Here is a 12,873-nt window from a genome sequence, read left to right on the forward strand (position 1 = left end):
GACATCTTCCTCATCATATTCATCATATATAAAAATTAAGTCTGGTCCAATTGATGATGACGTTTTATGTATGCAAGATAAGCATGTTTCAAAACATATTTAGACGAGTTGTCCCCACGTATCAAGGTCAAGAAGAAATACCAAAGAAAATTATGTCTCTACTTCGGCAATCTGGTTTTTACTGGATTATGAAAATGTGATACTTAACAATAAATGCGCCATTAATTAGTGTCTTGATAGAAAGATGAAGGCTGAAAACACATACTGTTCACATGAGATGCAGAGAGTGCACTATTACTCTCCACATGATTTTGACGAGCTTATTTTAGGGTTGATGGTTATTCTCGACAAGAGGGTCTACCAAGCTTTAACTCCGACTATATGGTCTGGTATAGGCGAAAAATGAAGATGTTTATTAACCCTAAAAATGCAAACATAACTACATTGATATTTTTTTTTTGTTTTTTTGGATATTTAACTTCAAATTATTTTTGAAATCATCGCCATTAATTTACTGACCCTAATAATTACAGGCTGAAATTGCAAAGACATTAGGTGTCTCTACAAGGGACATTTTTGAAATAATTATCTGTATTAGATATACCATCAACACTATCATCTTCATCTAAAGACTCTTCAACGTATGAGTTAGACACAACATAATCATCATCTTCATCATCATGTAAATTGCTTACATTTCTTGACAGTTCTGACACATTATTAGATAAATTATTTCCACATGATGGGACAAAATTTACAGAATGAAACATAGAACCACCCTCAACATCTTTTTCTATGTACAATTCTAAAACTGACATTTGTTCTTGTTGCTGAAAACTTTCGATCATAGTTTCAACATCTTTGTCATCACAAATTTGCAATGAACATATTTTCCTGAAACTAAAAATCTACAACTTATAGCAAAAATAATTTCATTATTTTCTAACTTTACCTTATCTCCAATTTTTTTTTCAAAGCATTGAAACTAATTCCATGTTTAATCTGAATCGCTTTTTTACTGCCTTCAAATATTACATCATCATTCTCTTCATATACTCTTCCATTGAAATACAAGGCTATTATAACTGAATTTATCATATACCTACAAAAAAAATATTATAAATAATTAATCATAACAACAATAACTTCAAAATAAAAAAATCTAATTACAAAAAATACTAACAAAACTTGAAATAAATAATTGAAAAACTGTTTTGGCAAACTTCAGATTAAAACTTCATTCTAACAAAAAAAATCATTACTTCAAATAAATAATTTAAAACTTCATTCTAACAAAAAAATTATTACCTCAAATAAATAATTTAAAACATAATTCTAACAAAAAAAATTATTACTTCAAATAAATAATTTAAAACTTCATTCTAACAAAAAAATTATTACCTCAAATAAATAATTTCTGAATGATGCCACAGAAACTTGAGAAACTTGGAACGCTTGAAAAAGTAAAAAAATGAATGTAGAAAATTTTTGAAGGCAGCATCAAAATGAAGGTTTTTCTATTTAAAGGAACCATGCAACACCTGTTTCGCTCATGGGAATGGCGAAATGTGCAAGGCACCTGTTTCGCCAACCATGGTAGCAAAACCCTGCTGCTCTGCGCGTTGCACACCTGCACCCTCTGCACCCTAGCTGGACTACCTCAGGTGTTTCGCCAATGCCAATGGCGAAACCACCTCCACGTCACTGGCTGCCTCACCAATGCCAATGGCGACTCACGTGTGTCGCCAACCTCCTTGGCGGAATGCCTTAAAAAGTGACCCCCTTCATAATTAGTTTGAAAAGAACCCCATTTGGGAAATAAGTTTGTAAAAATGACCCCTTGGGGTCAATTTGCCAAGACCTACTATCCTCTAGGGAAAGGGAAATTATGCTGAAGGTGTTTCCTACATACATCTCACCCATGTAGATATAGTGTTACATTTGGACCCATGGTGACTGAATGTTGTAATTTTTTTTCCCTTGGGATTTTATTTTAATTATTAAGAGTGTATAAAATATTATTACAACATACACTTATTTATTTAAATATGATTGTTAGTTACACCAGAGAGATGGGGAAACGAGTTTAGTTACAAGATATATGGACCTCATTTTTTTAGTCTGTTTTAAAAGGAGGGTTTTTTAGTCTGTCCCGCATAATCTGCAGGTTAAGCATAATCCGCAGGATAAATGGATTTTACCCATGAGTCCTGTAGATACTTTAATCTATATTAAAAAAATAAAATAGAATGTGATTTAGTAAACAGGGTGATTTAGCAAAACTAAAACCTATAAATATATTCATACACTTATGACTAAATCCTTAATTCTCGTGCAGTCACTCGGACTCCCTTCCTTTCCTCGCGCTCCACCGTGCCAGCGTCGCCACGGCTCCTCCACACAAGCCCACCTCGCACCCCCACATGATCACGGCTTGCAATCTTTCTTTCTCACACTTACAGTCACTTAAACTCCACTCTTTTCCTCATGCTCCACCACGTCGGCGCCGTCACGGCTCCTCCACACAACCACACCTCACACCCTCCACACGACCATGGATCATAATCTCTCTCTCTCTCGCACTTGCAATCATAGTCTCACAGTAGTCTCCCTTACCATTTTTTTAATGCGGGCTACTGCAAAACCCGCGGGTTATGCAGGGCGGGGGCGAGTTCAATAAAAATGATCCATTCCGAATGCGAATTTTGGGGGGAACTTACCCGGATGCCTAACTCTAGTTATCAATAACCTTGAAACTAAACAAGAGTGTAGAAACTTTAATTGTGGCTCCCTTACTTCCCCTTCCCCTTCCAAAGAGTTTCTCCCACTGAAACCGTAGTGACAACCGCCCACAATGCTTCCACCACCCCCGTCAGCTGCTTTGTCAGTCTCACCATCGACAAAGCACATAGCCTAAACGTCCATCGTTGTTTGCTCATTCTCCATCGGCGTGCTTTCCTCCGTAGTGTAGCCCGAATCCTTGCACCTAAGCTTTTTTTTGTTTTTTCATAAAGTAGAAGAATCGTACTTCTTCCTCTGGTAATTTTCTCTCAACAAGAGTACAAGACCATATCGAAAGACTTTTTATTGGTTCATGAAAGGGTTAATCTTGATAACGAGGATAAGGAAAGACGAACATAGCCAAGACCACGATGTTCCACAATGGTCTACATTTTCTGAACCATGGAGTTATGGGATCAAGGGTGGTGGAAAATCTACTAAAAAACAATACAAAGGGAATGGTGGGGGGCGTGTTAAGCTTCTAGTGAAGGACGCTTTATACGTAAACTAACCTATTACTGCAAAAGGAGGAGATGGGGGTCTGATAGGGGAAGGGGCTCTGGTGGAAGTATATTGGTTCATGTTGTAAAGTTGTCAATATGATCTACTTGTTAGTCTATGAACTTATATTGTTTTTCATATGATGGCTTGTGAATGACTATTAAGGGTGCCCGTAGCTATTATTTGAAGAGTGAAATGCAGTTTTTCTTTGGCATATTAAGTTACTTCTATTAGCAGTTACAACAATATAACTAATGGTTTTATTGCATATAAAATGGTTTTGAAGATTAGATGATGAGATAATAACAAATGCTCATAGATTTTTTTAATGATATTACTAGAAAAGAATTGTGGCTTTTGTTGATGGTGGCATACTTTCTAACTTTCCATTTACATGGATCTGCTTTGGCATTTGGCATTTGCAATTGCATTGGTAGTATCATTTTTCTTTTGAAGAATGTGGATGCTTTTGGAAATGTCTTGCCTTTGTTGAAGTTGAAGGTTTTTGAGTTGTTTCTAGTTTTTAAAGTCCCATGTGTACATTGAAGGTTTTTTATGGAACTAATACATATTATCTAGTAAATTGTGTTTGTAACTTTTCTTTTTAACTTCATTTTTTGGTTGAGCATAGGAAGGGATATGGTATCACCAGTGCTACTGGTGTGATGGGATAGGGTGGAGGAAGAATATCACTTGATTGTTACAACATACAAGAAGATTTATACATTACTGTTCATGGTTAGTTTCGATGCACTCATGTATGTGGCAATTAAACCAATGATCGATGACTCCTTCTTGATCTTTTATTCTACAATAACTTAATATATGTGGATTAAAATACCAAGAATTAGCATATTCTTTTGAACAAATAAAGGTTTTTAGTTTTCAATGTGAGCATAAGCAAAAAACGTCTTTTTTAGTTAAAAATGAACACAATAGGGATTTGACACCATCTTTTATAAAGGAAAAAAGAGTGATGTAATACTAACTTACCCACAGCCACAGGCTATACTTTGTGATATATGAATGGTTGAAAAGGAAAATTTTCACTTTTAATCAAGAAACTTGACATGTTTTTGTTATTACTTATAAGGATGACGCCCAAAACCAATTCCGCAAAGGAGAAATCTTTCAACTTATCAAGTTTTCATTGGAATTTTGAAGTTTTTCTAGAAGTTTGTTCTACTGATTTAGATTGTGGAAGCTATCCATCATAATATACTATCATTTGTTATTACTATTTAGTTTTTACATTCCATGGTAATATACTATAATTTGTAACAAGAACAAAATACAATTTATGTATGTAGATGATGTCCTTTGGATGTGGCATGGTACCTATGATGTTTCCTAGAGTCCAACAGTATACGACACTAACTATAACACTTTCACCATCAAGGAACGGTTATAGTGGGATAAAAAAAGAAACAGTTAGGATATTATGAGAGAAATGGAGGAAACACTAACAAGTGGTTGTGAGGAGAAAATATGAAAGTGGTACAAGGAAGGGGTTGCAGTTGTTGTTGAAGCTTATGGTTTTGGCATGGGAAATATTCATGTGCTTCTGGTTTTAGTAGAGAAATCATGGTTGGTGATGGCTGGACTTGGAGAAGAAGAATGAATAGGAAGCAAAACAAATGCGGTGTTTGTTCTTGTTAACAAGAGATATATGTTTGGGAGAAGGAAAATGCAGCAGCTAGCATAAATAAGATGACTTTTTTTACTACTCTTTATATTGTAGTAGTAATTATCACTTCAGTTTTTTATTATGATAAATTAGTTTAAAAACACCTCATTTCTATATTATGATAAAAAAAATTATACATTATCACATTATTTAATGAATTTAATATTTCATAGGTAGGGAAAAAAATTGGAAAGGATAGGTGAGAGCTTGTCAAAACTTGGACATTTATTGCTTTCCTTGATCCTTGGATGATTTTGATTGTCTAGAAAAACAAAATTTTTTTGCAAGCCTAACTAAGTTACAAGCCTGAAAGACCTTAGTGATTCATTCTTTTATGTGATGTTTTTTTATATGTAAAGTAGGATGAAAAACAAAGTTGAGTTAGGGCATTTCAATGTGTAAATGAGTGAAAGTTATAACCTTGGAAAATCATTTCTTGAGTGAAACACTTGACTTCTGAGAGGCTATGCAAAGTAGTGACAGTCATAAGATACTATGTTTCTTAATCTCAACGATTTGCTTCCATGATTTTGATTATTCCTTGTGAGCATTATTGCACATGTAATTCCCTTGGTTATGCATAATTTGAAAATTTATTATGATGATGTATATGCTTGATAATTCTAACCATTGTTGGTTTGTGTAAATAATTTTTTCATCCTTTTTGGATTTTGTGTTGCTTGGGGACAACAATTGTCTAAGTTTCGAGTATTTTGATAATTGTGGTTTTTGTTAATAAATTCTATAAATTGGCTTTGGAAATTTTCAAAAAATAGTTTTTATATAAATGTAGATGTTACACGAGCATATTTGGATCATTAAAGAATGAGGAGCTGTAGAGATGATCTCATCCTAGCAAGATAAGTCTTCACCTCAGTGAAATAGGACCCTTGATCGGATGAAAATGGTGAGAATTTGCTACATCGAAGCTGCACTTTGCCACAATGAATCTTCAAAGTTAAAGACTTGGAATTAAGACATACTTGTTGCAACTAGCTGTCTATTCTCCCCAACGAATAAGGTCTAGAGGCATGAAGATCACATGCAAAGTCCTTAGTTTACAAGTGTAGTTTCAGTGTAGCAAAAATCCTCTAAAGTACAAAAAAATAATGTAATCTCAGCTCTATTGATAGATCTTATAACATCCTTGAAAAAATTGGTTCATTTATGAATAGTTAGAAATATTTCTTTTCTCTCTCTTCCTCCATTGTTTCTCTTTTGAGTTTGGATCCTTCATGATCCAAATGAGCTAGATTTCATAGTTGTCAAATTGTGCAAAGCTTTGATGCCTGGAAAGGATTAAATACTTGCGTTTGTGTATATTAACCAATCTAGCTCTGAGTTTCTAGGTCTAAATCACTTAAGGAATTAGGAATTTGGCTTAGACCTCAAGTATTAATCACTAAGGAATTATGATTAGTCATTGTAGTTCGGATCTTGGTTGCATTGAACTATGGATTTCATCTCAACAACACTTTTCTCTGTTTTATTTTATTTTTGCTCCAAAAATTGTGTTTGAAAACCAAAAACAATTTAGTTTCGCCACAACAAATTCATGTCTCGCTACAATGAAACTTCCTTTATAGAAAAACTAAAACTCAACCCATTTTCCACAACGAATTGACAACTCGTTACAACATACACATGTAAAAATTGTTTGCAAATTCCCTTTATGTTGCACATAGTCTTTGTGGATACGATAACTCAATACTTACTATTTCTATCTAAAATTAGACTATGTTCACTTGCCTATTATGTTTGAAGCACACGAGTACACTTAGGGAGTAGTTGCACTGGCACGTATTTGTGATCAACTTTCATATGCGAGTGTATGACAACTAGTAGATGAGAGGTTATATGACATTAATCTTGGTAAGATTGTTGTGTATCTTTTTTTGTATACATAATTGTTTGTTTGTTAATACTATATGATGCTAAAAATATATTTCATATTTTACATGCATGTGTGTTTGAGCATTTCTCAACCATTCCTTGTCATAAAAAGTAGACCTATGACCCAAAGATGTTGCATACAGCTAAGTGGAGGTCATTAAGGGGTAGTGGCATGACTGATGTGACTAGGGATTTGTTGGACTAGTTGTAGATGATTAATGTTGTTTGGTCCCCACATACATCCTAAAGAACTGTCAGACCTCTCGAGGACTAGACATACTACTTTGGCTACATTAGAGTTGGGACATACATGTTGTCATATATCCCCGAGAGGGTTTTGAGGTAGCTTAGGTATGTACATGGGATTTCTTTGCTACCACCCCCCATCCTCTATATGAGAAGTGCAATGAGGCATAGGACAACTGGGGACAACATTTGGTGCCCTTAGCGTGAGGCTGTGCCACATGGCCATGGGGTTCCATGGGCCTACACTTTGGAGTACTTGCCTTTGTATTACGAGCATTCGCTTCCATATGTGATTCCGCCAAAGAAAGGAGAGGCATCGCGTAGTCATGTACGTATTCTTCCATAACCTCAACCTCAACCACAACTCATAACATTCTTGATTGTCGACTTCTCGATGGCTTACACTCTATGACACTTCACATAGTGACACTTCACTCAACTTCATTGTTGGTCAAAAGTCAAAACCCTCCACCAGTCAGAATCCTTTGTAGGTAACCATTTTTAGACCCCAACAATTAGTTTTCAGTTGCTTTCAAGATTAATGACTATCCCCACAAACCAACATGAAACTTTTTAGCATGCTTTGTCCTTACTCATAAATTTTCTAGAAAACTTTCCAGAAGATCACTCATCTCATAACTACTCCAAGCCAACTCACTTAATTGTTGAGTTCTTAAGTGGTAGGTTACTAAAAAGTATATCTATCTTGTTGGTATAGGTGATACCAATTAATTCCTTTAAGCCATCAACATCTATACAATCTCATACTTGCACAACCTATGGATTCCTCTCATTCTAGTGTGATTTGATCGGGGTGTTACATGCTCACCAGATGTTGCTTGGTTTGTCCTCGAACCACACCGTACTAGGAGAGAGGTGTGCTTTGATAAATTTCTAATGCCTCTGATTGTCGACTTCTCGATGACTCACACTCTATGATACTTTACACAGTGACATATGACTCTACTTCATTGTTGGTCAGAACCTTTCACTAGTCTAAATCCTCTGTAGGTAACCCTTTTTGAGACCTCGACAATTTGTTTCAGTTGCTTTTAGGATTAATGACTATCTCCACAAATCAACACAAGACTTTTTAAAATGTTTTTTCCTCACTCACGTGCTTTTTGGGAAACTTCCAAGAAGGTCACACATCCCATAAATACTTTAAGCTGAGTACACTTAACCTTGGAGTTCTTAAATGATAGACAACAAAAAAAGTATATGCATCATGATGGTATAAGTAGTACCAATTAATTTCTTAAGTCATCCTCAATATTGTAATCATTTTTGTTTTAATTTTTTATGAAAAAATAATTACTAATTGTATTATTAAATATTTATGTCAGATATAATCCATATGATGTCGGTGTCCATGCAGAGATTGCTGAACATGAGAGTTATACCTAAAGGCACATATAGTCATTAGGTCATACAACAACTTTTGAAGATGACACATGAGGGTCTTGTAGCTGGGTGCAGCTCAAGCAAACAAACACTAGGGAGAAAGTCGACAAAGGTGGTTGTAGAGGCGGTTGATCATTGTTCTGAGCCTTTCTCATTTATTATTATTATTATTATTATTATTATTATGATGATGATGATAATGATGATGATGACGACGATGATGATGTTGCAAACAAACACCGAGGGAGAAAGTCGACAAAGGTGGTTGTAGAGGCGGTTGATCATTATTCTGGGCCTTTGTCATTTATTATTATTATTATTATTATTATTATTATTATTATTATTATTATTATTATTATTATTATTATTATGATGATGATGATGATGATGTTTGTACATTATTTTTATGTTTTATGAACTTATACTTAATTGTTTATCCTTGCCCTATTTTTATGTTTAAACAACACACGATAGTAATGTAACAAACAATGATATTTCAATAAAATTCATAAAACAAACAATAATAACAACTAACATAATAACACTTCTACATGCATTTAATTAAAAATTCATCAATTAAGGATATGACTACATAAAATTATCATCTTCATTAGAGCTTGTTGTTGCCATTGATCCATGCATTAATGCAATGACCTCTTTGACAAATCTTGATTTTTTTTTGTTAGGCAACAAGGTAAGGATTTCTTCTAGAGATTGACTAACCGTTGCATACAATTTGGTCGGTCCTTCAAAACTAAATTCTCAAAAGATGAAAAACATTTTTCCCTATGATTGTTGTCTTAAAGGCTCCATACAATCGTACTCAACATAATCATCACCTACATATACAGGTTAATGGTAAAAAAAAATGTCAAGTAAGCTTCTTCCAATTGTGATGGCATTCGTAACTACTTTCTTTTACGCAAGAAGTAATGTTTCCTCACTAATTTTAATGAATTTAGGACCATTAGGACATTCAAACAATACCCCCTGAGAAGTTGATACCATATCACCATTATAATACACAACAACAATGGCTACCTAAGACAGTCACTTGTATTTCTCAGCATCATGATTTGTTCTCTCATGAACCAATTATCAGTAATGACCAAAATTACACCGACAAAATAGAAATAACATATTGTAATGAGTTCTACAAGGGTATTGTAGACTTGTCAGACCATCATAAATATATTTGTTTTCTGTGGTAGAACAAACAACAATCCAATTTTTCACTTATAATCACAATATAAAACATTAATTTTTACTTTTTTAAAATCCAAACACTTTTTATGTGAAAAAACACAATAAAATCATGTTTTTGTTGTGTTATAAAACAGCAGAATCGTAATTTCGTTGTGTATTTTATAAGATAAAAAAAACATAACTAAATTATAATTTCCGATGTGTTTATTGGAGGTGAAGAAAATATCCAATGAAATCATAATTTATTTTGGGTGAAAAAACATATACTATATATATATATATATATATATATATATATATATATATATATATATATATATATGCCACACAAACAACGAAAGTACATCTCCTTGACAAGGCTTATTTTGGAAATAAAAAAAACTACTCACATTAGTAGTTTAAATAACACTAATGTTAGTGCCAATATGGTCCCCATCCGTTTTTGCGGGTGACTAACGCGGACTTGTTTTCCCTTTTGTACTGTAGCAATGTGTCAAAAAAAATATCAAATGGAATCTGGTGCTGCAGCCTGTAAAGTCGGGGACTTGTAAAAAATGAAAAAATATTCATCGCATCGTATCCATCCATCCCACACCCGTGTCGTGCACTCGTGTCCTCTCCCCTCCGGTTCCGGTTCTAATAGCCACAGGCACTCACGCACCCACCAGTCTCTCTCCTCTCTCATTTCTTCAGTTCCTCTGAAGCCGTGCTTGCGGCGTATCTAGATCACCGGCGATGGCGGACTCGCCGGATGATTCTTCGAGGTATCCCGGAAACGGCAAGGACATGGAGGACATTACATCCTCTGTTGCCAATGCAAGTAGCTCTTCAGGCTCAGGTTACTGTAATTCTCTCTCCATCCTGAGCTCCTGTTTTGCTAGGTTAAGCAGTAGTTAATCAAAATTCAGAAAGAAAACAAGTTGTAACGGCAAGCAGGAAAAAAGAGAGGAGAAGATCAAGTTATGGAGTTCATTATTATTATTATTTTTTGGTGAAATTGGAATCCCAAGATTCTTCTTTCTTTAAAAAGTTGGTACTGTTTTGCACTTTGCTGTTCTGAGTTGTTTGTTTGGGAAATAGAGTGAACCGTAAATATCGGACCAAATTTCATTGGGTACTGTCCCGTGTAAATTATGTGATGGAAGATGTAAGAATTTGACATGGGTAGGGGTGTGGTTATCTGATTCTAACATGATGTGGCTAATAATGGGAATTTAGTTTAGGGAAGGCGGAGGATAAGTGAAATTTGGCTCATGAGGTATCGATTAAAATGAAAAATATCTAGTTCCTTTCTGGTTAGTGGTTAGGGCGTGTATAAGGTGGTCTCTGCAAGGTCTTTTTTTCTTATTTTTATCTGTAGAAATTGAACACAATACATGGGGTTTACAATATACACACACCTTATTCAACCAAATGAGCTAGATCCCCTTGGTACTACAAGGTCTTTTGAATACAAGTATACAACCTAAACAATGTTTTCCCTCAAGTAGGGCCTGCAGAAGTTGGTCTCTATTTTTGTCCATAAACAAAGCAAGAAAGTCGATTTTAGAATGAGATAGTAATTATTGGGCTTAATTACACATTTTACCATCCAACTATCACTATTTTGTGAATTTTACCACCCAAGTTTTTTTTCCGTGCATATGTGTACGTTTCTTTGAGGGTGAGCCCTGGTGCAGTGGTAAAGTTGTGCCTTGGTGACTTGTTGGTCATGGGCTCGAATCCGGAAACAGCCTCTTTGCATATGCAAGGGTAAGGCTGCGTACAATATTCCTCCCTCATACCTTCGCATAGCGAAGAGCCTCTGGGCAATGGGGTACGAAGTTTATATGTGTACGTTTCTTTCAACGAGGATACAACTTCCCACACTTCTTTCATCACTTCATCAGTCTTGGAACTGTCACCAATTCAGTGCCTTTTGCTTCCATTATTCACTTATGCCACTTGGAACTTCTCATCATCTTCTATCCTGTGTATCCTGAAACTATGCTCAACCCTGTTGATCCACCCATATCATCTTCCCTAACAAAGACTGGAAGCTCCAATCTTTCTTGCCAGTGATCTTTATTGACCCCTCCACTCATCACTTCTTGGGTTATCCTTCTTTCCCCATCTGTATCATGCTATGCATTGTCCTCAGAATGTCCTGCAGATGTTTTGGGACCCCTGTTTGGGGAAGCCATTATGTGCTCTAACATCTCTTTTCCACATCCTCAGGTGCGAATCTTGGTTTTCTGACCTTTGATTTGTGCTACAAAGTTCTCCAAAGTTTTGAATTTTCTGTTAATCCCTCCATTCAGGATGCTACATCATGAACCCTCCTCATTTCTTGCACAGCACAAAGATTTCCCCATAGCTCCAAGAATTGGAGCTTTCATACTAGTGTTAGAATTGGTTCCAGATTTCACTATAAACAAAAGTATTGTTGCTCTAGAACACTATGTTAAAAGGGATAAGTTTGAGATACTGCTTCCCATGTAAAAAACATGGATTTCAACAAGCTTGTGTGGCTTCCAAATATCCAACTTAAGGGTTCATTTCTAAGATGGGAAAGGAAAGGAGACAAACGAAATATTGGATGGCCACTGAAATCTGAATTGCTAAAGAGTGAAGACACAAGCATTAAGCTGTATCAGATGCAAATTATTGAGTCAGATAGCAGCCCATTCAATTCTAGATATTTAATATTTGTATAATTTCCTTTATCATGTAAAAAGATATTTTATTGGTTGCATGGTATACATATTAACTTTTTTATTTTGGTTGTGTTGGTGTCATAGGATTTTGAACCTATTTGACAGAGATACCTTAATTGACATAATTCTAAAATTTGCTCTCTTCTGATATTGACATTTCTTCTACAAGAAAACTTGATGATTGTTGCTACACTCATTCATCTTATTTTGTTCTCTCTCTCCTTCTCCATAAGAAAAAAACTCTTTAGAGAAGATAAAGAAAGATGTACAGAAGAGGACAGTTATCCTCCTAGAAAAACCAATGCAAAGTGGAAACCAGAGATGCAAGAAAAACACATTAAGCGAGCAAAGATTGTCAATGTCTTGGTATATTCATAAAGTTGATTGTGCCAAGGATCTCTTAGCATTTTGATATCATCTGTTTTCCCTGTATCTTCTGTTTGATAACTTTTTGTAAAA

General features: G+C 35.0%; 1 protein-coding gene across 3 annotated transcripts in view; it reads left to right on the forward strand.

The window, feature by feature from the left end:
• The first annotated feature begins 10,168 nt into the window (after nucleotides 1–10,168).
• The window catches only part of LOC114406323 (sterol 3-beta-glucosyltransferase UGT80A2-like), a 54,229-nt gene continuing 51,524 nt past the window's right edge, over nucleotides 10,169–12,873 (forward strand). Inside the window, exon 1 of one of the 3 annotated variants that reach the window (XM_028369010.1) lies at nucleotides 10,169–10,562. In XM_028369010.1, the coding sequence (XP_028224811.1) occupies nucleotides 10,454–10,562 (109 nt within the window). In that variant the 5' untranslated portion in view covers nucleotides 10,169–10,453. Of the gene's footprint in view, nucleotides 10,563–12,668; nucleotides 12,781–12,873 lie in introns of those variants that run through there. The other 2 variants (XM_028369011.1, XM_028369013.1) reach the window with 2 other exon arrangements.

The sequence above is a fragment of the Glycine soja genome, chromosome 3 (assembly GCF_004193775.1).
Source record: "Glycine soja cultivar W05 chromosome 3, ASM419377v2, whole genome shotgun sequence".
Lineage (NCBI taxonomy): Eukaryota > Viridiplantae > Streptophyta > Magnoliopsida > Fabales > Fabaceae > Glycine > Glycine soja.